General features: G+C 39.0%; 2 protein-coding genes across 8 annotated transcripts in view; both read left to right on the top strand.

Annotated features, from left to right (window-relative positions):
- Nucleotides 1–15,847, top strand: part of LOC131583808 (phosphatidylinositol-binding clathrin assembly protein-like) — a 30,585-nt gene extending 14,738 nt beyond the window's left edge. For 2 of the 5 annotated variants that reach the window (XM_058848301.1, XM_058848299.1), the window contains exons 9-21: nt 2,746–2,831; nt 3,897–4,020; nt 4,666–4,802; nt 5,070–5,173; nt 6,007–6,153; nt 6,512–6,571; nt 6,670–6,780; nt 7,457–7,573; nt 7,695–7,725; nt 8,219–8,339; nt 10,407–10,463; nt 10,797–10,904; nt 11,473–15,847. In XM_058848301.1, coding sequence (XP_058704284.1) covers nt 2,746–2,831; nt 3,897–4,020; nt 4,666–4,802; nt 5,070–5,173; nt 6,007–6,153; nt 6,512–6,571; nt 6,670–6,780; nt 7,457–7,573; nt 7,695–7,725; nt 8,219–8,339; nt 10,407–10,463; nt 10,797–10,904; nt 11,473–11,487 — 1,218 coding nt within the window. In that variant the 3' untranslated portion in view covers nt 11,488–15,847. The remainder of the gene's footprint in view (nt 1–2,745; nt 2,832–3,896; nt 4,021–4,665; nt 4,803–5,069; nt 5,174–6,006; nt 6,154–6,511; nt 6,572–6,669; nt 6,781–7,456; nt 7,574–7,694; nt 7,726–8,218; nt 8,340–10,406; nt 10,464–10,796; nt 10,905–11,472) is intronic. The other 3 variants (XM_058848302.1, XM_058848300.1, XM_058848303.1) reach the window with 3 other exon arrangements.
- A 901-nt stretch (nt 15,848–16,748) lies between these two features.
- On the top strand, nt 16,749–26,185 carry VBP1 (VHL binding protein 1). Of its 3 annotated transcripts, none has more exons than XM_058847731.1 (6): nt 16,749–16,903; nt 20,873–20,997; nt 21,590–21,656; nt 22,120–22,218; nt 23,938–24,076; nt 25,014–26,185. In XM_058847731.1, the coding sequence occupies exons 1-6, from the start codon at nt 16,820–16,822 to the stop codon at nt 25,082–25,084; spliced, it is 585 nt and encodes a 194-aa protein (XP_058703714.1). In that variant the 5' UTR covers nt 16,749–16,819; the 3' UTR covers nt 25,085–26,185. The 3 variants fall into 3 exon arrangements, with proteins under 3 accessions (XP_058703714.1, XP_058703716.1, XP_058703715.1); XM_058847733.1 differs by having other exon boundaries at nt 16,779–16,903; nt 20,877–20,997; XM_058847732.1 differs by lacking the exon at nt 16,749–16,903 and adding an exon at nt 16,973–17,136.
- Nucleotides 26,186–26,230: the final 45 nt, after the last annotated feature.

Here is a 26,230-nt window from a genome sequence, read left to right as displayed (position 1 = left end):
GTAACCTGCAGGGTGCAATAAACAGCCTGAGGAGACTCAGGCACAAACTGCAGTGCCTTAGAGCTTAAGTACTGGAGCTGTTGGAGTGCAGTCAGTGAGAAACTAAAAATCTAATGTGTAATGTTTGAACAGTCACATCTAATCCTACACTAGCTTCTTGAAACTAAATTTCATGGGTTAATCATGTAAAATATATCTAGTATGCAGATTTGCCTAACCTTATTCAGTGTCTTTTTAAAATGGAAATCAAACCTAAGCCACAAACCTCCATTGTGAGTACTGTTCATTACTGCCTACAGTATGATTTCCATCCAAAATCATGCATGCTTCAAAGCACAAATATCTAATGCTTGCTCCTAGCATTTAATATTAATCACTTTAAGAACTTGCTTATTTGGTATAAAAGAAATATGACCGAAACTATCAGGGTAAGAGCAGGTAATGATTGAAAACAGTAGTTTGAAGTTTTCTGTTGGTGTTTGATCTTAGCGTCATACTTTGTCTTTTGATTAGTACTGCAGTATTCAGCTGGGTTGTATTATGCTAATCACAATGTACTCAAGTCTGAAGTTATTTATACCTCACTGGGTCAGTATGCCCTTGTTCACTTAATTGGGTCATTATAAGGTTCTTGAAAGCAAGTCGGTGTTTTTCATTTACTGGGAATAGGGGTATTTAACTTCATTTTGCTGCTTTTTTAATTTGAAACTTTAAGTGAGAAAATATTTAGTATCTACTGTGCCCACGACATTTTATTTCTAATAGCTTAGTTGTTTTGTTGTAAGTGCACTTACATGAGAGAAGCAATTCTGAGCTGGTGGTAGACCTCAGCATCCTGTGCATTTTGGCAATTTCACAGCCACTGTTAAACATTCCACTTAGAAAGTTTTGTGGCATTTAACATGAGTTGAATAATTGTACATGCATTTAGTGCCACTTCAAAAGTATTTGCTGAAATTTCTTAATACTGCCACTTTTGCCTGTTTCTGTGAAGAAAATATTTTCTTTGTAGGTGCCCTGTTTCACAGTGATGTTGCTTTCTGTTAATATCTCTTCCTGTATTTCATGAATGTAACTGGCTTATTTCCCTCTTTATGGATGTTAGTCTGTCATGTGTTTTGGGGGGTGGGACATGGAAGTGAATCATGAAATTCAAACTTTCTCAAGTCAGTGGCTGGGTTAGCCCAGGTATAATTTCTGACATAAAACTACCCTGTTCACTCCAAGTCTGATGCTTTGTTGGATATCTGGAGTAGTAAGAAAGTTCAAAGGAGGTTACTGGGTTGTTTGTGTTTTAGTTCTTTTGGTTGAGGGGGTTGTTCAGAGTGTTTTAGAAAAAGGAAGTACAGAATATGCATTTCCATACAAATAAGTCTGAGTGGCTTCAGGAGGAAAAAAAAGATGAGGAAAGGTTTTTTGGAATTAGGGCATAGACAGTCTCCTGTTACTAAGATAATCTAAGTAGCTGTGCCATGCAATGCCTTCTGCAAGCTATTGTGCCTCCTGAAAGATAAAGTGTGGAGAGGTTTAGTTTCACTGGGGATTTTTTGTTTTAGTTTTTTTACTTGTTGTTTTTGGTTGGTTGGTTTGGGGTTTTTTATCTCTGATACTTTTCCAAAAAGGTATTTCAAAATGTCCCCCATGGGATTTAGCTGACTGGGTCAAACGCTGAATTTATTCATGATCTATTGTTAGACCTGTTAACTGTTGAGGTAACTGCACTGTCTCAGCTTACCTCACGCTACTTAAGAAATATAAGATCAGGTCTTCATTTCAAGACAAGCAACTTTATTAGGATTATTCTGATTTTTTTGTTTTGTTTTTTTTTCTCTTGATTCATCTAGCTTGAATTTGTCTTCAATGAAAGTGGGAAGCTAGAATTGAGCTCTGTATGTCAAAGGGGAGCTTGCCTGCCAAAGCCTTGTGTGAATAATATTTTCCTCTTTCCAGGAAATGCCTTGTTCTAGCTTTTGGTACAGAAGGGCTAGCAAGGGCAAGTTTGTTTTTCCTCCAAATAATGCCTGTTATATCTGTGCTACCTCCTGAAAGTTGGCGAGTGGTAAGAGAGGCTTAATGTCTCTGAAACTCTGCCAGGTAAGGAGGACTGACCTGGCAAATAGATTTAAATTTTAGAGGTACATTCCCTTCACATAAATCTGCAGTCAGATTTATTTCACTTAAAATAATTGAGTTGGTGTATTGTACCGTTACATATTGAATAGCTACTCAGTCTGCAGTAGTGTCCTTGGGATCAGATTGTATTTGATTTCCTGTTTTATCAAAGCTAACATTCTGCTGTTGTCAGGTGTTTCCACTGCAGGCCTTTGACTAAATAATTGAATGGAGAGTTACTGGGTTTTTGTTGTTATTTGGGAAATTAGATCAAAAATACCAGATGTTTGTTTGGGGACTTCTGTGAGTTTAAGAGAGTAGTGCTTCATCAGCTCTGGTTATTCTATTAATTCTAACAGCAAATACTGTTGCCAAAACCAAAAACCTAACTTGCATGCACAGAAGCAGAGGCACTCTGGGGAAACTTTCCTTCCTGCCTCTGTGGTCCCACTCTTTATAAGGAACCACCACTGAGTAGATGGAATTTAGGTGTGTAGAATGGCAGCAAAATTCAAAGGCATAATTACTGATGTGTGAGATTTTGTTTGTTTTTAGCTGGTGAGAAAACTAATCTGTGTACTAAACAATGATGTGTTTTTAGAAGCAGTGTTTTATAAGTACTTTTAATTTTAGGCACCCAGCAGCTTGCTTGAGGCACTGGAACAGCATTTGGCTTCTGTGGAGGGAAAGAAAACAAAGGAAGTCTCTGCTGCCAGCAGGTGAGCACCCAGTGAATTACAGCAATGCCTGTACTTAAGATTTGTCATTGTCATTCTAGTAGTTTTCAGGATTCAGTCATGATTTTTATTTACTTCCGAATATATCTTCTTAGAAATAAAAATGAAACATCTAGTGAGTAATAATCTGGTAGCTTTTCCACATTTGAAATGTAGGTATGTCTCCCTGTGTCTCAGACAGACTTCTGATTATGCTGTAATAAACCACTGAGCTGAGACCTTGTATATTATTCTTTTTGGCTTTTACTTTTTTGAAGTCCTTTGACTTGTAACATTTATAAGGTGTTGGGTAAGAAGAGTATCAAAATACAAAGATAGGATGGTATTTATCTGAATTGTTATTATTTATATATTCATGGTCTACCTCTCAGACCATGAATTTATCTTAACCTTCTTGTAAAAGTTCTTCATTCCCCCCTCAGAACAGCCAAATTAGCTTAGATATGTTGTGCTGAAAGAAATTGTGTTATTCTTTCTGTCAAGTACAGTATCAGTATGTATGAAAATACTTCTAACTGAATAATAAGATATCTCTTTTGGCATAGACATTCTCCCACAGAAACTTGGTAAATATTGATAAATGTATCAGGTTGAGCTATGTTCCTATTTTGCTGTCTTTCTCCTCAGATTATGTTTTTCAAGAATCTGAGGATTCACTGCCACAATATTCTGTTCTTATGTATAATGCTGTGCTTTCTTTGCTGTTAAGCAGTGTACAAACAAGCTTTCTGTGTCTCTCCCACTTGAATAACTTTCCAGTCTAGTCTAGATAACTTTAAAGAGGAAAGACAACTGCAATATTCCACATTTTCCAGTTCCTACCCACTGAAACTCAAGGGAGTCACTCTGTGTACTCGTGCCTTTTTGTCATCAAACTGTTTTTGGGGTGTCTGCTCTTATGTACCAGAGAATAAGGGAAGAGGTGACTGGGAAGGAGGATGACACACAACTAGATAAGGCACTTAATGATTAGACTGTAAGTGATGTATACTTGACTGTGGGTTTTTTAAATAATCTTTTTTGTTTTTAAATTATTGCTCTTTTTAGAGCCAGTGCCCTATCTAGTGCTGTTTCCACACTTGCCAATACAGGAATGTCATTCAGCCGCATGGATGAGAAAGAAAAGCAGCAGGCATTGGAGGAAGAACAAGTTAGACTGCAGGCACTGAAGGTAGGATGTTTTTAACAAGTTTTGTATTCCAGTATTTTTTGTGACTGGGTAAAATAGTGTATGGCGAGGAAGCTTGCAAGGTCACTCAGTGTTTTATGTGAGGAGTGTGAGCTGTGTAAAACATACACCCGTACTTTGACCAATGCTGTAAAAATGCAGTGAACATATCTAGAAGTATTGAGGGATGTAAACCTGAAATTAATTTAAACAAGGATGTTATGTTGGTATCTTATTATTTGGTATGTTGTCACACTGATTTCTGAATGTGTGAATTGAACCATGAAGAGCCTCATAAAACAGGGAGATGGGTCTTCCTGAGCATAGGTCCATTGAGCTGTTTCTCTCAGTGTCTGTGGAGGGAGCCTGGAATGTGTAGCTTGACTAGAAGTGATTAGCTTCTAGGCAGATATGAATTAAAAAATAATTATTTAAAACATCAAGTCTCACCTTGATTTTTACATGCTTTGTTAAAACAAATACTCTTATTTCTAACTTCAATTATTCTTCTGTTTCTAGGACTTTATAGAAAAAGTGTTTTATTTATTAAGACTGTAATTAAGATTTTCTTCTTGGAAAATGCCTCCAGGACTGAAGTATTAATAAATTAATAAGACTAAAGTGACAATTGTCTCTCTCATCTTTTAGGAGCAGCGATTAAGAGAAATCTCTGTAGTATCAAATTCCACTTCCACATCAGCATCCCCAAGCACTTTATCAGGAAAAAGTGTGAATACCACTGTAGCTGTTGACCTCTTTGCTGCACCAGCACCCACAACAAATAGGTGAGAGATATTTTGCTTTCTGAAAGAAACAGAAATTACTGCACTGACCTGTAGCTCCACAGTCAACGGCAAAACTGTGATCATAGTTACCTCTCAGGTACCTTTTGCTCATGTGTTCTTGGTGTACTCACAGGAATTTTGCCAGTAAGTGCTTAATTATCAGTTTGTTGTATCCCTGCAAATAAGAGACAATGAGATTGTGTTCTTGCTTTTTATGAACACTTGTACCAATGTCTGTTACATATTTCTCTCTCATTTCTTATTCAGCATGCCCAACCTTTCTAGTGATCTTTTTGATCTTCAGCCTGCATTTGTTCCAACCGTGCAAAGTACTCCAGCTATATCAACATCAGCAAGCAGTGCTTGGGGAGGTGAGCTCATACCTTGATTTGACTATCTAAATGATAAGGGAATTCTTAGAATACAAGTTTCATACTTAATTGAATCTGCATCTTAAACCTTAACTATTTTGCATCCAAGCATTCATAACAAAATATGAAGAAAATAATCTGAAAATTCTGACAAACCTTCTTGAACATCTAGCATTAGTGTTCATAGAACAAAGGAGTGGAACTGTTCAATAAAGGGGACAGAGAGAAGAAATGTAACTAAAGATCAAAGCTGAAAAATACTGGAAAATAAAACCTAAGCAGGTATAACTGAGAAGATCCTGGACTATTATTTTCATTTAATTAAGCAGTATTTAATATACTTGTCATTTAAGAGGTGTTGGTAACTTCAGAGTTCTTGTAAAAAAGCTGTGGACCCCAGTTTCTTCACTCATCCTTCCAAAGAATGGTCAGGTTAGATGTCAAAGAAATTGCTTAAATGCCTAAAGAAGGCAGTGTTAACACCATGGTAAATGTTTGTGCTCTACTATGTCCAACTGATACTCTTACATGCTATTTAAAATGTAGATTATTGAAGCCAAAAATGTAGTGTCTAACTTCTTTGATACCAATGTCAATATTAGAATTATTTTTCCTAAATAGAAACTAAAAATTTGTATCTAAAATTTGTATCTATATAATATCCATCTGAAATTTGCATCTAACTTTGACTGATCATTAGGTAGAATATTTACAGTTTGACTTTGTCTAGAGTATTCTTTGTCTAGAATATTCTCATATTCAATCATTTCAGTCTGTTTTTCTTTTCCATTATTTGTACCCTGTATTCTTTCCTTCACTTCTGCATCTGAAAGGTCCTTTCTCGTCTTCAAATGGTTGTGTTGGTTCTCCACCTCATCTGGACATCTTTGACATGAAGCCAGTTGAAGAAGCTGTAAAATCTGCCACCCCTTTCATCAATTCTTCTTTTTCCTCCAAACAAACAGTGGAACTGTTTAGTGGTAAAAAAAACCAACAAATCCCATGTCATTTATTTGCAACTGGAGATGATAATGCTAATAATGTGGGCCATGTAATCTTTTGTGGTTGAAATAAACTATTCTTTTGTTCTGCTTGCCAGTCTAGACATCCTAAGACTTGCAGCTGAAATCTGTTGATTTCTTTCAAACTGCAGCCTCCTTTCTCTTTTGTAATGGGGAATGCAGGAGTTACTTGGCTTCTCAAATCTGTAAAATAAAAAAAAAACCCAACTTTTTATAATAGTAAAATTTCCTAAGTTTTAACTGCAGACTTAATTGTTAGGTTCCCTCTTCCTTTTTATCTTTAAAACTGATCTTATTTTTGTCTCTCTTTGCAAAGATGACTTTAGTGGTCATAAGCCAACATATGCTTCTGTGTATCATCCTTTGACTGTTGATGGTAATTCGATTTTTTTTGTTGTTTTTTAAAACTTTCTGGTTTCACTGGAATGAGTGATACTACTTCATGGGTATTTCATTCCTCGACTTTTTTTTCAGGTTTTCCTCTTCATTCAGCTTCTCCAAGTACCACCTCTTCAGCAATTAATGTGGACTTTGATGCTGTTTTCGGAGGAAAATCTGCAGCACCAGAGTACAGGACTGCAAGTGGTAAAAACTGCCTTATGACTAATTTATACCCTACAAGCAAAAATTGCTTAACAATTTAGCATAATTGCTATTGCAGTTGGAAATTTAATAACTTAATATAAGGTGATTATGGACTGATAAGAAGCAATCAGTTTAGTTGTTATTTACTTTAAAATTAGCTTCGGCTGATTTAGTTCTCCATGTAATAACTGTTTCCTCTCTCTCTGGGGGCGCAAACTTTGAATGTGGCCCACTGGATGTCTCCTAATGGGTAAGCTCATGTTCATTTGTCTTCTGTGCTTTCATTTGATACATGGTGATAACTTCCCTCTGACTCCATTCACAGGCACAGCACTTGCAGAAGTGCAGAACTGGTTGTGTGTGTTTCTTTAAGAATACTTGAGTCAGAGTCTTTTTCTTTTGTATAGCAAAATATTGTTGAAATACAGTTAAAAATTCTTTTAGATTAATAGGTACAATATACAATACAGTATTCCATAAAAAATAAGAAGTTAAACTATGCTTCTATCAAAGTCTTAAATACTTCCATCATGTTGAACTTTCACATATAAATACTCAAATTAGTGTTCTATAAAGAAAATACCTCCCTGGCCTATGGATGTTGTTTATTAAATGCAATGTAACCATTTCGTTAACAGTTGCCTTTATTTTCTTTGTTTAGGTTTTAATTTTCTAGATGATGTAATGCAACCTACAGTACCACCACAAAGTCAAAGAGCTGCTGTAGCCAGTCAGCAAAGTGGAAAAATTTTGGCAAATGACCTTGATTCTTCACTTGCTAATCTAGTGGGAAGTAAGTGTGAAGCTTTTAAAATTAACTTTCCCATTTATTACTGAAAGCACAGCAAGTTTTTTTTCCCTCCCAAATTAAAATGCTGAAGGATTTTGTCTGTTTCTTTCTTCTTCCCCCACAGATCTTAGCTTTGGAGGAACTCCATCCAAAAAGTAAGTGCATATATGTACTTAGAATATTTTCACATGACTGTTTGATAGTCTCTGAAATTAACATGGCAAAGATCTAATCACTTGAAACAATTTAAAGTAACTGAAAAGGGCATTGGAACAGTGTGTTAGTGGTCAGTCACCATAACATGGCCAACCTTAACTTTTAAAGTAGCTCACTTTAATTAGTTTTGCAATTGCTATATTTTTATTGAAGTATTTTTATTAAACACTGTAAAAGTCACATCGAACTCCAGTTAATCATTATAATGATTATATAATCATTATATGCACAGTGCAGTACTGATAGTTCACTTTCAACACAGAATTTCACGCATACTGGAGAAGAGATACATTAGTAATTACTGAAATTCTGAGTGTTTCTTCATAGATTTCAGCTGTGTGCATGCATTAAGGCATGTTTGGGTTTCCTGTTATGTTTTTTTACTCTAGCTGTTGCCTCTCAATGAAAACTAACACCATGGTTTCATTCTAGATCGGATATGCAGTGGTCTCAGCCTACAGAGAAAAAACTTACTGGTGGAACAAACTGGCAAGCAAAAACAAGCACATCAACCACGTGGAACCCAACTCCCTTACCCACTATTCCACACATGGTAATTTCTGTGCTGTGAAATCACACTTCATTCTAGCAAATGCTGCTTCCCTGCTTACGTTAATTTATAAAGAACAGCAAAGGCATTTGATACAAGACCGGGGGTAGCAGGGAATGCTTACAGGATCATAGGATCTTGGTGAATGAGGTAGAGATTTTAGCATCCTTTATTCTTTATTCCTTTATCCTCGCTGAAATACTTGTCAATTAAGGACTTAAGTCTCAAGTGAAAGCATGATTACCTGTCTCATTGCATAAATTGTTTTGGGATTGAAACAAATGATCCCAGTCCAGAAAATTCCTGATGTGTACATTTGCAATGGTCCCACTCTCTCCCACACACGTGTGCACACAAAAATTTACTTTCAAGAGTCTAGAGAATGTGTTTTAAGGGAAAAACTGCTGTTCCTTCCGGTCTTTGCTCTTTTTTCAATTGTATCATGAAACACTGCTGCAACCCCTGCAACGCACCTTAATAATGAGGTCAAGCAGCACTTCAGACTTTTGATAATGCTCAACTGCAAATTCCTCTTTTTAACACAGTACAAAATGTTAAGTGTATCTTTTATAGTTACTTAAAGGAAGAATTTTCATTTCTAGGGCGGATATTTGTAGGAAACTGACTTTTCTATGCTTTTAAAAGAGATTTTTCAAGTGTGTTGTATTGATAGTATATTCAATAGAAATATGAATCACTTCTAAAATATAGCTGCCTTATAGGGAAGTAGGTGTTCATCTCAGTTATGTAGACAACTAGGATAATTACCACATTTGCTGTGAAGTTTGGACTGTTTCTGACTCAATTTTGCAATAAGCATAGTTTTGCCTTTAATGCCTATTTTCCTTGTCTTACATGGCTATGCTAATTTAGGATTAGAGAAGTTGAATACAGTATTAAATCCAGTATTGGATTCAAAAATGAGACTAAAAACTCTGATGAGCAGGCACAGTTATATTGCACTTCTATATGAGATTTTTTGAGACCATACAATCTCTTTACCTCCTCTAGGTGCTCTAGAATGTGTTGTTGGAGTGCTAATGCATTTTTATTTCTGGAACACAGAGGGTACCTTAGTAACCATTGATCACCATGGATTTAAAGTTATGTTTTTATTTCATGTGTTCATCAGGTCTAAGCATTTGACTGTTTAATGCCAAGTGTCTGGTCATGCATTTTCCTGAAACTCCCAACAATTACTGATGTGAAGATACAGCTCAGCTATGAGCCTCTTTAAAATCTGTGCCCCAGAACTGCAATGGTCTCAGTGTCCTGGGTGGCCTCTGGCACTAAGAACTCCAGTTCATGTACCACTGCATCCTATCCCACAGCCAAGTGTTTCATCTAAGCACTTGGGTTTCAGTGTAATTACCACTGCTTAACAAAGCATGGCCTTATGAAGCATATGCATTGCCATGCCTGTGAATGTAACCTGATATAAGGCTTAAAATGCTCTTCATTTTTCTTTTTTTCATATTGTGGTACATGCTGACATCAGATGTTAATATGTGGGCAACATCGACCTGACTAAACATCTCTTGCTATTCACTTAAGCTGAATGGTCACTGGCTTTCTGGGCTTTCTTTTTTCTATGCCCTCCTCTAATAATGGGAGCAAGAAGGAACATTGCATGCCATGCCCTCTAAAAGCTTCTCACACACATGCTTGTGCAAGCAATATGCTCAAATCTGGCTAGGTGTAGTAATATTTCTAATTTTGCTGTAAGTTGTATTAGTGGTCACTGTCTAAGCATAGTAACTGATGTTATTGTCCTTGCACTTTATTTTCCTCAGGCTTCAATTGTTTTAATAAATGAGCATAGTTAAAAAGTGTTATGGTACTGAACTCCATCCCTTAATTAGAATTTCCAGCATTAATAAGTATTAAATAATTTTCTATCTTATCCTTTTGCTATGCCAGAATGGAGTACACTATCCTGGATATGTAAGTCAATTTCTTGTTGAAATTGGTTATTTTTAGTACTGAAAAATACATGTTTTTCAAAGTCATATATATATTACTATATATATGCACAAGTTTCTCTAACATTCAAAATCTTTTTGATTAAAGGTACCTGCTCCTATCACATACCCATTGACCACACCTCAAGTGCCTGTATATGGGATGGTAAGAAGCATGATTGGTTTTGTATTCCTAAAATCTGAGTTGTCTCTATCAGTGGGTTTCCTGTCATGAATTACGATGTTCAAACCATCCTGCAAATTAAATGTATTGGCAATAGTATGTGAAATCTGGTATCTTTCTCACACTACATTGAAAGACATGACTCTGAAGTTGATAAAGCAGCAGTTTTTAAATGCTTTTACTTTTTTCTCTGTGTGTGTGCTTATATATTTCCTTTCTACTATACTTAAAATGCAAAAATATGTATCTTTACATATGTGAATGTAGTTTGAATTTTATATATTTGTTTTTGTGGGGTTTTTGTTTTTGTCACAGGTACCTCCTCAGGTTGGAGCTGCTCCTTTGATGGCACCCCCTTCAATGATGTATACACAGCCTGGTCTAAGGCCAACAAATCCTTTTGCACCTGTTTCTGAAACTCAGGTGAACGGTGCTCTTTAATCTTGTAGACATTGAAACTTCAGCCTTGGCAAACACAACCAAATGCTTCATGAAAGGCTGCTGATGTATTTCTGCATGTGGAAGTGAGGGGTTCCTCAGTCAAGGGCATCAGCTTTTGCTGGTGAGGAGGCAGATTCAGATGATGGAATTGCCGGAAGCAAGGAAGAAAGTAAAATTCAGATTTTTTCCTCTCACTGTTTCAATATTAAGTAAACAGGAGTGGTGAAGGTATGTAGGTTTAGTCTTGCTATGACATTAGCTGGACACTTGCTTTTTAGTCATGCTGACCAGACGAGTGTTGGAAGTCTCTTGAAGGATCAGGTGATGTGGGAGTGAAAAAGGCATGGACAAGAGATCATTCACACTGGAGAAACCGTACTCCTGTCATCCAGATACATAGGTCTTAATATTCTTTGGGGCTATTTTAAAGTGCCAAAGCCTGTAGACTTAACTTATAAGTAACAAGGCAGCCAAACAGATTCTTTATTCTAAAACACTGGGAAACCATTTGTTATGTAAGTGGCATTAATACATAATCTTTGTTTCACAGATACAGTTTATGTAGAGTCACCAAAGCAACAAGATGCGAGAACAACCAAATACTGGTAAAAAAATTAAAAGACTGAATTCCAATCTTTCCATGATGTATTCCTGAACAGGGCAATTGTTTATTCCCTGTATAATACTATATTGTTTTGAACTGCAATGCTCTAGAGATTCTTGTTTATAACAGTCACTGCAGTGTGAAGTCATGTTTGTTTCCTGATTTACGTTTTTTTTTTAAACTGCTCAGCAGAAAACTTTATTTTTATTGAGGTTGACTCAGAAGGTGCAAGCTGGATTATCATGTTCAAAATCACATAGAAGGTTACCTGATTGCTCTACAACCTTAATCATCAGTGGATTACCTTAGGAATTGGCTGAGAATGTTAAAGTATTTATTTTATTCATAAATTCTGTGGCTGTTGTAACCAAGACACAACATGAAATCAAGTTGAGCAATAAAACTTTTATGTGCTCTGATAAATACTCTGATAGACCAATGCTTGCATTATCATAACACCATCATTGTGTGGAATCAGACAGCTTTTTCACGCTTATAGTAATTTGCAAACTTTATAATGTAAGTTTGAAATGCTGTGAATCAACAAGACACATATTGCATACATAGGTACAGTTAAAGATAATAAATTGCTCCTTTGGTATGTCAGTATTACAGGGCTAAGTAAAAAGAGTTAGCAACTGCAAGGCTGCAAGTCTATGATGGAGTAGGGGAAATGAGTGTGTTCCAGAACAGCTCACGCAGCCTTCAACAGGTGCCAGGAGCTGCACTTCCACTCTGCAGGTGACACCTCCCACCATGGGCTCAGGGAAGAGCAGCCTTGGGAGCCAGTGTTTGTCATGCCCCAACTACAGTACATGGGAGCAGTCAGAGAGTCTTCTTGATAACTGCAGTAGAGGGAAGAGAGCCAATTCTTCTTTCTAAAGTCCATTAGGTCAAAAGACTCAAACCTTGCAGTCATGCTGATACTTGTGAACTGGCAATGATTTTGAAATTATTCAGCTGTAGAAAATAACTTGTGCTTCTTTTTTGAAATAAGAACCTAGTTGTAAACCATATAAAAATGATTATTTTTAAATGTGTAAATAAGTGTAAACTTTTAGATAGTTGTTTCTTTGATGCTGCAGTAATCTTTTCCTTCTGTAGTGATTTCAAGGTAAAAATGCTACGTTAAGAAATCTGGACTCTTTTTGAGAGGAAAATCTTTAAAATCAACTAATTTATGAGGTATTGTTGTTCGCAATGGGTCAGATGTGTACAGACTTTTGGAACATATTTTGTACTTACGAATCTTCCTCCAGAACTGAAATGGGCTATGAAAATGCCTTATCTTATATTTTTCAGTCTGATAAAAAATGATAGCATTAAAAAAACCCAGTAGTTACAATTAAGTAGATAGAAGCAGGAACTTCCTCCAGAAGTTTTGTGGCAAAATGCAATGAAAAGCTCTCCTGTAAAATTACTTCTAATAATAATTAATATTAAAGCTGAATTTTCTATTGTTACAATAAATAGACCTCCAGCATAGTATGTCCTTTATCCTTTGGAGAGTCTGTAATTGTAGAAATCACTGCAATCACAAATTGTATCTCTCACTCTCACTATAAATGCAGATAGGCCTGAGAACCATGTCAAACTCCTGTAGAGAACTTCAAAATTAAGCACATTCCTCAGAGTGAGAACAACCCTTCTATTTTTCTAAATGCTTAATTCTGTCCAAAGAGTGCAAAAGTAGTATTTCTTAACCCTATGGTAAATATTTTGCTGAACGAATCAATACAAAAGAAACAAAATAAAACTCTTCCCCCCAAGCCTTGGAATTTTTAACTGCTAATTTCCTGGAAAATGCAACCTTGCAGAAATTTAAAACTCAGTGTTCCTTGATGTATATTGATTTTGAAAGAATTTGGACTAGTATATGGTAGTTTAATGTTCAAGTTTGAATTACAAAGGGCTTCAAGCTTTAATCCACCTTTATTGGATTGAACAATTGTACAATTTTAAGCCAATGAGTTCTTCAGTGCCTATAGTTGCCCTCCACATGATGAGGGAATAGATGCCATTTAGAATGGGTAGTTGTGTTGAGGGAACTGTTTATTTAAGAATTAGTGAATTCCATAGATTCATTCAGCAATCAAAAGTCTTGTGTTCAAATTAGATGAGTCCATGTATTTATAAATGTCTGGACATTAATGGCAGAAGTGAGAGTGTTACAAGCAGGCAGTTCCTAGCACTGTAAGCTGTTAGGTCTCTTTCTTACACTGAGTTGTATAAGTAATAACACGTTATTTTAATAAAATATGCAAATAAACACCTGGCAAGCACTATATCTTTGTTATAACTTTATTTCAGAGCATCCTAAATATCTGGAATATACCTGGCTCAGAAATGGATTTAATGCTGGATAATAGCTTGCACTATTTCTTATTTGCTCTGGATCTTTTAATGATTCTTTTGGTCTGCTTTCTTGTAGCAAAGCTGTCTGATACCAATTTATTAGTACTAAAAAAAGGAGAAACAGCCACAAACTGTGTTTTAAAAACTTTATAATCTACCTTCTTTTGATACTTTGAAACACAGCTTTCAACTTGATCCTTGTGAAGCAAAGATTGCTGTGATCTTTCTCTCTGCACACGAGCGTGCAGACCTGGGTTTTGCCTGCCTCTTCCTTGTGCATGTATTGGAACATATAAAATGGCAGGGTATGTGTTTAAATAACATACATGAGAAGTGAAAAACAAGGACTTAGGATGCTGCCAAGGCTTTTATGGTTATTCTCCAAAAAAAACCACCCCACTTCAAATACCAAGGTTGTTTTTGAGGGTGACTGTACCAGCCTGCAGAAGCTGTGAACAGTAGTTGTGATGAGCGAAGAGAGCTGTATATAAATGTGACTTTCTTTCCAACTTGGATCAGAATCATATTCTGAATACTTCAGGAAGCTGATAACTAAGATGTCTCTCCATGTTTGTCTGAACGAGGAGGAAGACTTTGATGTGTGCTGTACACTTCGCATTATTGTACTTTAGTGGGTCACTTGAGCCTCACTGTTTGGACTTGGTGCTGCTACAGGCAGGCTATCATGGAGTATGCCATAGGATGACTTCTGAGGGACTTTGGAAAGGTGGATTTTGTGAGGCCTCTTGGACTTGAACGTGTACCTCTAAATAACTGGGGTTTTCTTATGTTCTCTAGGTAATAGTTTGACTTTGCCTCCAAGAAGTTACTGGTTTTTTTTTAAATAAATTTTGGAAATATGTACTAGAAAAAAGCTCCTATCTGTGCACATAGTGGTGGAATATTTGTAGGTAAAATAACAAATGGACTTTGTTTAAGAAAAAACAAACCCAACAGCAAAAACCACACACACAAAAGTAACAACAACAAAACTTCTGACAACAAGATTGAATACAGGGTCTGTCTATCCCCAGCTGGATCTTTTGATGTGTGACAGGGACAGGGGGGTTACAATTAGAATAATACGCACTGTGGATCGGTGCTTAATTTGTACATAAAAAGGAAAACTTAGTTTGGGGTAGTTTGTATTGTAAGGATAACATCTCTAAAGGCACTGTATCACTCGTTTATTTCCATTGAAAAGATTATATTTTTTGAGCAATGGAAGCTGTACATTTTATCATTTATACATTACTGATAGCTAGGAATATAGAAAACCTGTTGCTATGACTGAAGATGTCATATATCTGTACATTGCTGCATCACTACTTTATTCAGATTCTCATAATCATTTATTTAAAGAGATTGTAGTAACTAATTAAAGGTTACTACATTTATATTACATAAATTCCTGTTACAACAGGAATTGTAACATCAAATCTTTCAGTATATATCAGATGTGTATCCTTGTGATTAAGCTTAATCCTTTACCAAATGTTTGGCTGGAATTTCATCTTGGAACAATGACAAAATAGGTGCTGGAACAGATTTCCCTCACCCCAACCTACACATTATTTATTTAATAGGTCTTGTATGTTATGTTTTCCCCCATGACAGGTTTGTGCCTTTTATTGGATATTTATTTAAAAGGAGCTATGATAATTTAGATTGCTTTTTTCAGATGTATTCTTGTACAGCTGTTCCTTTACGTGAGTTTCCTCATTTTATAAGAATACAGAATGTGTGAAAAATATACTAGGCACAAACTGGAAAAAAAATCTAAGGATTTATGTTCTATGAATAATTTTTTTAAAATATAAGCCTAAGCACAAGACTGGCTGTGTTGATATTTTAATTGTGGAACTTCACAATTTGTTAATATGCAGATTGTTCATTTTTTAAAAAAAACTGCTCATATCCACATATTTGATGAAACAAGTTTTGGAAAAAAATAAACTTTGGCTTATGCAAGGTGTGTGTATGTGATAATTTTTTGTGTTCTCAGGCTCAAGGCTTTCTATAATGCTGATAAGCCATGGCTGAATTTGGGTGCTTAATTGGCTTGTTCCTCCTGTGTGGTTTTCATTGGAGAAAAGAAGGCTCCAGGGAGACTGTGAGTTTTGGTTGAGTTTGCCTAGAGCTGGATTCATTCCCTAGCCATCAACATTCCATCAGAATGTGGAGGGCCTGGAACAGACACGCTAGGGAAGTGTGGCTGCTGCAGTGCTCATTTTTTCTAGATTAGAAATTTCTATTTTTAATAGTTGTATTTTCGTTTCTTTAGATTTCAGAGCTCTGTTTTCAGTTGTGAGCTTGGACTATTTAATAGTTGATTCGTGTTGTGTCACACTTCCATCTCAGTGCTGAAGCAGCGGGCAGCAGCAGCAGCGATCAGCTGCGAGGTGCGGGTGCTGGGCCTGGCCTGTCGCAGCAGCATCGCTCCGTCCCTCCTCAGTGAACTGACTGCACGGGCACGGGGCGAGGAGCGGCGAGAAGCTTATGCGCGTGAATACAGGGCAAGCATTATTGCTGATGCTTTAGAAAAGTTTTATTGTGAATTGTTAAAGGTATTGCTCCTGTTCGCGCTGTTTGGTTTGTCATCTACGCTGTGGGAAAGGCAGAGCAGCTGCGTTTAGAAACGAGCGCTTCCTCCGTAGGGAGAAGCAGAGGGTGGGATAAGCGACATCTCCTTCCCGTCCTTCCTGGGACAGGGCAAGCAAGACACTCGCAGCTCCTGCCACCCCACACAAACCCCGCTGCCGCAGCCTTTCCCCTCCTGCTGGAGCCTTCCCCTTCCTGCCCCGCCTTCCTCATCCTCATGGGCCAATGGCCGGTGCCCGGGGCTGCCACCGCCCCGCCCGCCCCAGCTCGTCGCCGACGTGATGACGCATGGTCCTGGCGTCCTGGCGCACGCCGCGCATGCACCGTCCGTTCCCAAATGGCGGCGGCCGGAGGTAGCGAGGCGGCGGCAGCGGCGGGCGGGAGGCGCGGCCCGCTTGGCATCCCTGAGGCGGCGTTCGTGGTGAGCGGGCCCACCGAGTGGGACCAGTGAGCGGGGCTGGGTAACCCCGAGCTGGTAGTTCTGGAGAGTAGGTCCGGGGAGTGGGGCTCGGCATCCCCGAGGCGGCGTTCATGGGGAGTGGGGGCTGTGCTCTGCCAGCAGGGCCCGGCCCCCTTAAGGCGGCACCTCGGCGGCGCTCAGGGGGCGCAGACAGTGGAGGCCTTTCACAGCCTCAGTCCTGGGCTTCTTCTCGGGTGAGTTACCCTCTTGCGATCCCGACCTGGGTCTTTACCTTACAAGAAGCTCAGCTCCCCGCGTTAAGCAGTATCGTGTTATTGCACTGCCAGACTCAGGGCAGTGAGCAGCGTGTTGTGAGAGCCTTCCTGGCACACATTGCATGGGGAACGGCCTTGGCGTCTGCTTCTGCTCCACGGATAACGTGCCGTGCTCCAAGCACCTTTCCATTCATCTTCCTCTCAATCAAGTTTTACAGTGCTGAGAGGATTCACCCTTCAGAAGCACCCATGTGTTCTTGAAAACCAGCAAATGTGTATCTTCTGGAAAACAGGCCGAACTTGTTTATCCAGCTTCAAAAACTGATGTACTGAGCTTTTGATGATTCTGTTGAGCAGTTGAAAAGCAGGAATCAGTGACTTATGCAGTGACATAATCTTACAGTCATCTGTTGTTCACTTTCAGCTGTGAGCTCACTCTTGGTACATGGTCTTGATTGCTGTTTTATTAACTATGATAAATAACTATTGATCAGAGTGGCTGTACCTGGTTGCCTTGGTGATCTTAGGAAGTGTTGGAAGCCTGCCCCATCTGATACAACTACTTTTATAGAAATAAATTGGTTTGACTTGCATTGTGGCTTTTCTAGATGTAGTGCTTGCATTGCTGATGTGTCCTGTCTGGGTATAGGGCCTGACCAGACAGGTAGAGTGCATTTGCTTTCAGTGATCCAGTTTCTCCTTTTCCTTTGAGGTTTTTAAACAATAATTAGGATCTGGCAAATCCTTACTGGGGTGGAAAATCATTGCAGCTTCCAGCTAACTTCCTTCAGTGCCTCATGGGAGACCAGCATAGATGAAAGGAAATGCTCACAGCTGCCCTGTGAGACCTCACTGATCCTGACAGTAGAACTTGTGGTCTGTGCTGACTCTGCATTGCAGGTGGCCACCCTGGCAGGAAGCAGGATATAAAGAGCCTCAGCAAACACTTTAAGGCCGTCTGTCACATCCCTCATTCCATGCTGGTGGCTGCCTTTTTAGCTGTTGTATTTGGTTCCATGTAGTTTCCTTTCAGTACCTGTGTCTGAAGTATCTTGCATGCTGTACCACATGGCACTGAGAGTTCTGGGGCTGTGCCTTAGTCCCGTGCTTCTCTTCAGTTCTTCATAACCTCTGAATCTAAACATCTTGGAAGCTTCCTAATTCTCAGTTTTGAGAGGTGCTCAGATCAAATTACAGGTGTGTCTGCAGAAGAGATCCTTGCTGGTGATCATAGACTACTTGGATGTAGATTTTAAGATAGACTTTCTTTTATTCAAAATAAGCCTGCACTGAAAAATTGTAATGGTATTCTGCTCTGCAGAGTAAAAATACTACTGTCTAGAGGGTAGGTTTTTCTAGAGCTTTTTTATTTCAGAAAATAGGTTTCTATTTCAAAAACATTTAAAGACTTGCTGACCTCTTGCTTGGCATTTCCCCCCCCACCACATGCTGCATGGGCATCCTTACTGTGAATCTGGTCTTCAGAGATGTTTTCTGTAAGTGTCTTGGTTCATTAGAGGCTCTTCACACAATTTATGGCTCATGTCTTCTCTGAGGAAGTTGTTCTGTGAACTCTTGCTCCTCTCCAGGTTTCAGGTGATGTTAAGCACTCAGAGCAAGTAATTTTAAGACATGGGGTTTTACTGGACTACAAACTCTCCAAACAGAACTTTCTGCTGTGGTGGTTTTGAGCTGTTGTTCAGATGTTTCCAAATAAAATGCCTTCTTCAGCAGGTGTGAGGATGCAGGTCTACAGATACATATCTCTTGTCATGTTCTCTGCATATGCCCCCAGGTGATGAAGCTCTCTGCAGAGTGAGTGCCTGCAGCTCTTTATTTGGGTCATCACTCAGAAAAGAACCATAGGGACACATGGGAATGCGCTATCCTGCTGCATTTCATGGCTTCTACAGAACATTATTGTGGCTTGGCTTAAAGTTTGAAAAATGGTGCTTTGCCAGTGAATTTTATTCCTAAAAAGATAGAGATGAGTTGTGGCGTGTCCTTGCAGAACCTGTAGGGTTCTAAGAATTCTGCAGTGGAGGTGCTGTGGAATACTCCACAAAGTGGGCATCTTAATGGCTTTGACAGCCAGCTGTGCCTCAGAACTGGTTCTGCTCAAGCTTAAAGAAGTGACTGTGGTTCAGCCTTGCAGATGGGAAGGTGGGACGAGAGCCTGACCAGTAGGCTTGGAAGCCCCAGCTGGGAAACCCTGGGGATAAATCTTAGCTCACCTTGAACTGGGACATTATGTAGTGGAAGGAGATCACCAGTATACAGGGGGCCTGGATTTACTTCTGGATTCACTTCTCAGCATCTTTGTTTCAGGAGAATGTGGATTGTGTCCTGTCCGTGTGCACAGACAGATCGGAGCTAAGGCAGAGCTGGGCACCAGGCAGGGTGTGGAGGGAGCTGCTGCCCACCTGCTTTTGCTTTCTGCCTCAGGTGGTTTAAACGAGCAGAGCTTCCACAAGAGGGAGTTTCATTTTGCAGTATCCTCAGGCCTCACTTCTACAACACTTTCCCAAACCTAATCCTTGTTTTCTTTGTTGAAGGCTTCTCTAGAAGCTTCATCCAGAGGCAGGAATGCTTCCCAGACTGTGAGGTAGCTCGAGGCATTTTTCAGGCAGTCTGAGGTGTGGTCTCTTGAGTTTGGATCTACCCCCTGGACAGTGCTGCCTGCTGCAGGTTGTGGAGTTCATGTTCTGCTACAGATTTCCTTAATGATAAGGAAGGCAGGGACTTCTTACCAGATTCAGTAACTTCCTAGTGAGTTTCTTTAGCCAAGAGAGTTAAGGCATCATAATGAGGGGGAGCAGATCCATGTCTGATATCACTTTAGTAACATATTGCAGTCTTTTTCTGGTGAGAAACTTCTGGAATTGAGACACCAAGTTCAAGAGGAGGAGCTGAAGAAGCCTGTGGTAGGGCTTCCATCAGGTTTCACTGAGCTGTGTGGACAAGGGCAGAATTACCTCCGTGGGGGAGTGGGATCATCTGAAATGGTGGAGAGGCCAGAAACGTGTGGTTTGTCCCTGGCCTGATGTACCTTTCAGAAGCTGGGGACATTGTCCCCCAGCAGATGAACTGCTTCCTGAGATTCTGAAGGAGGCACATGCCAAGGGTGACACCCTTGCTGGCTTAGGCCTTTCTTCTCTGGCAGTTTTTCCTGCCAGTCCTGTGGCTCTCAGTTGATGGTAGGACTGGCTGGAGTTGTTCTCTTCCCTAGTGCTTGTCTGAGCAGATACCCTTTTTTTCCCCCTTTCTGTCTTTCTCTGCCACAACATGCTTGATCAGGCTGACTAATTTCCTTCATCAGTTTTTTTCCAAAATAGTTCATAATCTGGTTAGCCACAGAGAAAGCATCCCTGCTTTAGAGGTAGGAAACCCAGGTTTAGCCATGCTCCGTGGATAACCCACCCCTGTAAGGTGTCACTTGATGTCAGCCAGGACTGGAAGCACCACTAACCATGTACCCACAAATATGGTTATGAAATAATCCTTGCACTTATCCCTTAGTTCCCTACTAAAAAAGCAGGGAGGGAGAAGTGAAGAGATGTCTAAGAAAAGAAACAAAATGTTCTCCAGTTCAGAAAAAAATTCTTTACATTTCAAAACCACTCTAGATATAGCTGCAGTAAGATGATAGCATGTCTTATGTCTAGGATTTCCATAAAACTCTTCTAACACTAAGGGTTTTTTTCTCCCTGTAAAGGAAGATGTAGATTCTTTTATGAAACAACCTGGAAATGAGACAGCAGATGTAGTTCTTAAGAAGCTGGATGAGCAGTATCAGAAGTATAAATTTCTGGAACTTAATCTTGCTCAAAAGAAAAGGAGGTAAGTTGTAATTTTTGCAGAATTGGGAAATGTTTAGCACAGCTCTGTTTTGTTTTTTTTTATAATAAGTCTACTGGCCAGGAAGGCCATGGGGATCCCAGTGACTCTGCCAGGGCTGTTGAGGAGAGCGAGGCCCTCAGCTCTGGAGAGCTTTTGCTTGAACAGTTCAGGGTATTGTGGCTCTCATTGTCAGAATAGTCCAGAACCTCAGAAGAAACACACTTGTTTTGTTTTACCTGCAGTAGTTTTGACTTTATATTTCTGCTGAGGTTTCCCTGTCCTCTGGGAGATTACAAATATGCAAAATGTACCGTTTTAGTAAAGGGGGTCTGTTATTGTGTGTTGTTCTGATGTGAAAGCTGAGTGGATTGGTGTGCTTCCAAAGCCAGCGAGCCTTGGTGTTGTGAGGGGCAGGTGAAGCTGGAGCTGAGCTGCCTTTACATGCCACGTCTTTCAGACCTGCATATGTAAGCTGGAAAAAGCTGTTAACAAGTTTTAAAATGGAGGGTGGACTGTATAATAAAACTGATCGCTTTTTTAGGAAACTTTGTGTCTCTGTAAAATAATAAATATGACTGTTGTTAATTCACAGGCTAAAAAGTCAGATTCCTGAAATTAAACAGACATTAGAAATTTTAAAACACATGCAGAAGAAAAAGGTAAATTATTTTGAATATCTAATGAGTATGAGAAAAGCTAACTACCTTTCCACCCTAACAGAACACATTGCAAGAAATATTTTGGAGAGCACACTTAATATGCCTTTATAAATAACAGAATTGTTTTTAAAGGTATGTAGTACTTTTTGAAAGCTAGTTTAAAAAAAAGCTAATGTTTGTAATGCAAACCTCATTTTTAATAGTGTATAGATTGCAGCTAAGCTTTGACTTCATCTCCATTCTTTATAGATATTTCTGTATTGTTTTTAAATATATCATTTAAGAAGTGCATTATTATCTGAGATCTAATTTTAAAGTTGAATTAAAGTTGCAAAGAATTCCATGCAAGTTAATGCTATATCAATGGCTGAAAGCAGAAAAGTGTGCTCTTTATTCTAAGTTTTATGTCTTTAACATGTTTCCAATGAAAATAGCAATTGTAAGTTTTATCATTTGTCTTAAGGATTCCACACATCCAATGGAAACCAGATTTTTATTGGCAGATAATCTCTACTGCAAAGCTTCAGTTCCTCCTACAGATAAAGTTTGTTTGTGGTTGGGGGTAAGTAAAATGGAACTTTCTCTGAAACTGTTTCAATAACTTACAAAAGGCTTGTGAAAGAGAGTTTTGGTTGCTGTCTCCCCTGGTTGTAGCAGGCATGATTCTGTTGATGGGTGCATGGTGGTGCTGCGCCCTGGCAGCAGACCACATCTAACCAGGCAACTTCAGTGTGTTAGCAATTTCTTGTTCCGTTCTATTTTTTGGTTCCTGAACAGTAAGACTTCAGAAAATTGTCTTTTTGCTGGATTGTTCTTTCCAAAAACCTTGTTTGTGTTTCCCTTACCATTTCTGTCACTTTTTGGTTCAGATTAACACCCATCCTTGCCTGGCATAAGAATATGCCTAGCAAAATAACTTAGTTTGTCAAGTAGCTACCCATCTTCTCTATGTTATTTGTATTCAGCATCTTGCTTTCCCTTTTCATGCACTTTGTTAGGGAATGGTGGGATATCTGTTGCTCACAGGTATCTGCCAGCATTTAGAGTGGACTTTACACTAAAGCCTGGTGGGATCAGCATTCACAGCCCAGATTCCCAAGTATTTAAGCAATATCAGGTTGGAATATTTTGTTTTTAGAGGCTTCATTTTATGTGGAGATTAACCTGCTGATGCTTATTTTGAGACTTTCAAATCATGGATGTTCCTAAATCCCATTGTTGACTGCCAAACAAAACCTCTTGGTTAGGACAGAAACACTGTTGACACATGAACCATCCAAACTTATTGGACAGTTGCTCCCAACCTTTCCTACTTCAATCATAAAAATTCTGATACCTGTTGCTATTAGGAGACTGTCTTCAGAATTCATAAACGCTGACTTTCATGGAGCATCCCAGGTTTGTTTTCTGACAGAACATCAGAGAAGGTTCATCCTATTGACAGTTCACACTGAAAAGCTATAATGAAATGCCATACACAGTTAATTTTATTTAGGTGTTCTTGGCCTTCTGCCTTTCTTTTGCTTATTGCCTACAGTCTGTGTTGGGCTGTGCATGTCACTGTTACTGGAGACTCTGCCCTCCTCTTGCTTTAAAGAGCAGCTTATCCAGCTCTGGCAGTTCAGTGTAGCCTTCCATGGGATTCTGTCTGTCACAGGCTATGGCTCTGTTCAGGGCATAGTTCTTGAATAGGACAAAGCTTCATTGGTGCATTTTCACCTGATACTGCTTTTTTTATCTTGTCCTGTGGTAGCTTCTTACTGAAACAACCATGTGTGGATTAAAAACCACCACCACAGCATCAGAGAGGACTTTTACACCAGTTGTATCTTTAGTACCTGTAGTAGCTCTTGTTACTGTCAGTGCCAGCTGTTTGTTAGTGTTCCACACAGAGCCTGAGGTTTATCTTGAATCCAAAAAAACCTGTTTCTAGAATCGTGTGGCTCCTGAAAGGTGCTGCTAAGAAATATGAGGTCTCTCACTTTCCAAATACAGTGAGGATGAGATACTAATACCTGAATCTGATCCACTGGGGAAGAAATCCCTCCTTGCTTAGCTATAGGAAGAGAACTTCTTGAAGTCACTAGGGAAATTTATTACTCAGTTACTGAAGGGGTGGGGGCCTCAAGTGGATTCAGACATTGTCCTGCATCTTGTCTTTGCCTGTCAGGACAGTCTGTTGCTAATGTGATTAGTTACAAACAACAGTCTAAAATATGCTTGGTGTGGCTTAGTCCTTACAATGCAAGAGTGAGAGCTTTTATCAATCTTTCTTTTCTAGGCCAATGTGATGCTTGAATATGATATTGATGAAGCTCAGGCTCTGTTAGAGAAGAATTTGTCAACAGCCACAAAAAATCTCGATCTTCTAGAGGAAGACCTGGATTTTCTCAGAGATCAGTTCACCACTACAGAAGTCAGTATCCTTTTCATTAATGTGAGGGAGGAGATGTATGTGAAAGCCAACATCCAGGTAACAATCAACTTTCTGATGTGTTTTTATCTTAGACTGGCTGCACTCAAAATTCTGTAGCACCTGTGAACTTTACTGTCCTAGCAATGAGATGGAATATTGTATTTGCAGGGCTGAGTTGGAAGTTGGTGTATGAGAGGTAACAAAACTTGTATTTGTGTCCTCATGAAATCTACAGCAGTGGTTGCAACCCAGACTGACTCCAGAGTGAGTTAAGTGTGGATTGATGCCCAAGTGACCACCTTAAAGCAGTGACCCTTTCTCTAGAGTATATGAATATTGTACTTTGTTGCCCATCACACCCTTTGCAGCTGCCTCCAAGCAGCAGAAGCAGAAGAAGCCCTGCTGCAGCAAGCCTGGGAGTGGCTTGGGCTGTGCTCAATGTTTTTTAAATTTCTTTATGAACCATCTCTTGTGTGTGGGGGGGGTTCTTTTTTACACTTTGTAGTTAAAATCTATTTTAATGAGTGTAGCCATTAACTGAAGCATTAGATTTAGTTTAATGAAGGCACAACTGCTTGTTCTTTCAAGTTGACACTTGAGCTTAGTGCTGCAGGAGTTTGGGATGCCTGAAAGAGGCAAATACAACTGATGTGGGCAGCTTGACTGAAATCAGCAGAGTTAGGCAAAATAAAAATTGTTTCTCTGCAATACCTTTTTGGAGGTTTTTTAAGTAATTATATAAATACTGAAGTTACCAACAGTTACAGTGTTCCTGAGAGCTGAAGCTTTTGCACCAAGTCAGCCCTTTCATGAAATGGTTCCTATACTGACTGTTCTAACTAAGTGGCCAACTCTGTAACCTGCTTTTTCTCCTTTTTTAAAATTTTTTTTTTCTCTCTTTTCTGATAGCATGAGCCATTTCCTTAATTCCACACCTTCAGATATGGCTAGAGTTTATAACTGGGACGTAAAGAGAAGAAACAAGCAAGACCCTTCCAAAAACAAAGCATAGGTTTTCCAATTTTAAATGTGGTTTCAATTTCAAAGTATTTTTTATTTAAACACCCCCAAACTTCATTCAGGACTGAGTTACTTTCAGCATTTCAGTAACTGGTAAAATATATAAAAACTAATGGTGAGCACCATTTTATTTATCTGTAAACTCAAAATTTGGTTTCATGCATGCTTCATGAATTGAATTATTTGAAAAGGCACCACACAGTCCAGCAAAGGATGTAGTATTTTGATCAGTCCATCATAAATAAATTTCTGCCTGAAAGCCTGTCTGAAAAGCTGAAGGAGATATATGAAATGGAGCCATGTTCACAGGCTAAAGCAATTGCAGGGTTTTTCTTCTTCATCTTTATACTGAAGCTGATGAAGTTAACTTTGACTTGGGCTGGAAAGATGTCCAGCTGTAATGTTCCAGGAAACAACAAAATTAGAGTGGAATCTTGGGGTTTGTTTTAGTCAGTTAATGGCAGCACCAGTGTGTAGGCATTCTTGGATGTCTGCTTTGGATAAACTTGTAGTAACTCTGGGTTACCTAACTCTCTGTTACTGAGCTCTCAGCACGTTACATGCAGCAGTTTGTGATTTGTCCTCAGAGAGCACAGTGGGCAAGGAGTGAGCAGCACAGGGGATATCAAGCCTGCAGGTCTCACCCCTTCTTTTTCATACATGTGCACATGTTGGTTGTTTCAGCAAATGTGTTGAACAAGGACCCAAGAGCCCACAGCTTGCGAGAGCCTCCCATTGACACCCCCTTGGCCCAGATGTCCAATTCAAATGTCTGAACACAGCCTCCCAGGTGGTAAAATCTGTGTTAGATCAGGATGGTTGACTGGAACATGACCTCTGGTGGTACAGTTGGAGTGGTTTTTTGGTCCTTACAAAGCCTTGCAAGATTGTTGCCTCTTACCTTTGCAGTTTCTTTCTAAAATGAAATGCTCAGTGGTGATGTCAGTGGCTAATAATCACATTCTGTGACTGAGAGTACAGGTTTCACTGCAAAATAAATGCAAATGTTAACTGTTCAATCTTCATGTAAGAAACAATATACCTGTAAATTTTTTGTACTTTTATTTCATGATATTAAAATAGTAAAACTAAACAGTTGTGGCAAACAGCTGTTTTTGTGCATCTTTCTTTGTGTGAA

This window comes from Poecile atricapillus, chromosome 12 (assembly GCF_030490865.1).
Source record: "Poecile atricapillus isolate bPoeAtr1 chromosome 12, bPoeAtr1.hap1, whole genome shotgun sequence".
Classification (NCBI taxonomy): Eukaryota; Metazoa; Chordata; class Aves; order Passeriformes; family Paridae; genus Poecile; species Poecile atricapillus.
Note: the sequence above shows the minus strand (reverse complement) of the source record. Positions and strands in the feature narration are given on the sequence as shown.

Bases quoted from the DNA above. Each gene is read 5' to 3' on its own strand.
- VBP1 (XM_058847732.1), top strand. From the start codon at position 17,014: ATGGGGAGTGGGGGCTGTGCTCTGCCAGCAGGGCCCGGCCCCCTTAAG. The intron at 20,998-21,589 runs GTAAGTTGTAAT...GTTAATTCACAG, and splicing joins CTTGCTCAAAAGAAAAGGAG to GCTAAAAAGTCAGATTCCTG. The intron at 22,219-23,937 runs GTAAGTAAAATG...TTTCTTTTCTAG, and splicing joins AAGTTTGTTTGTGGTTGGGG to GCCAATGTGATGCTTGAATA.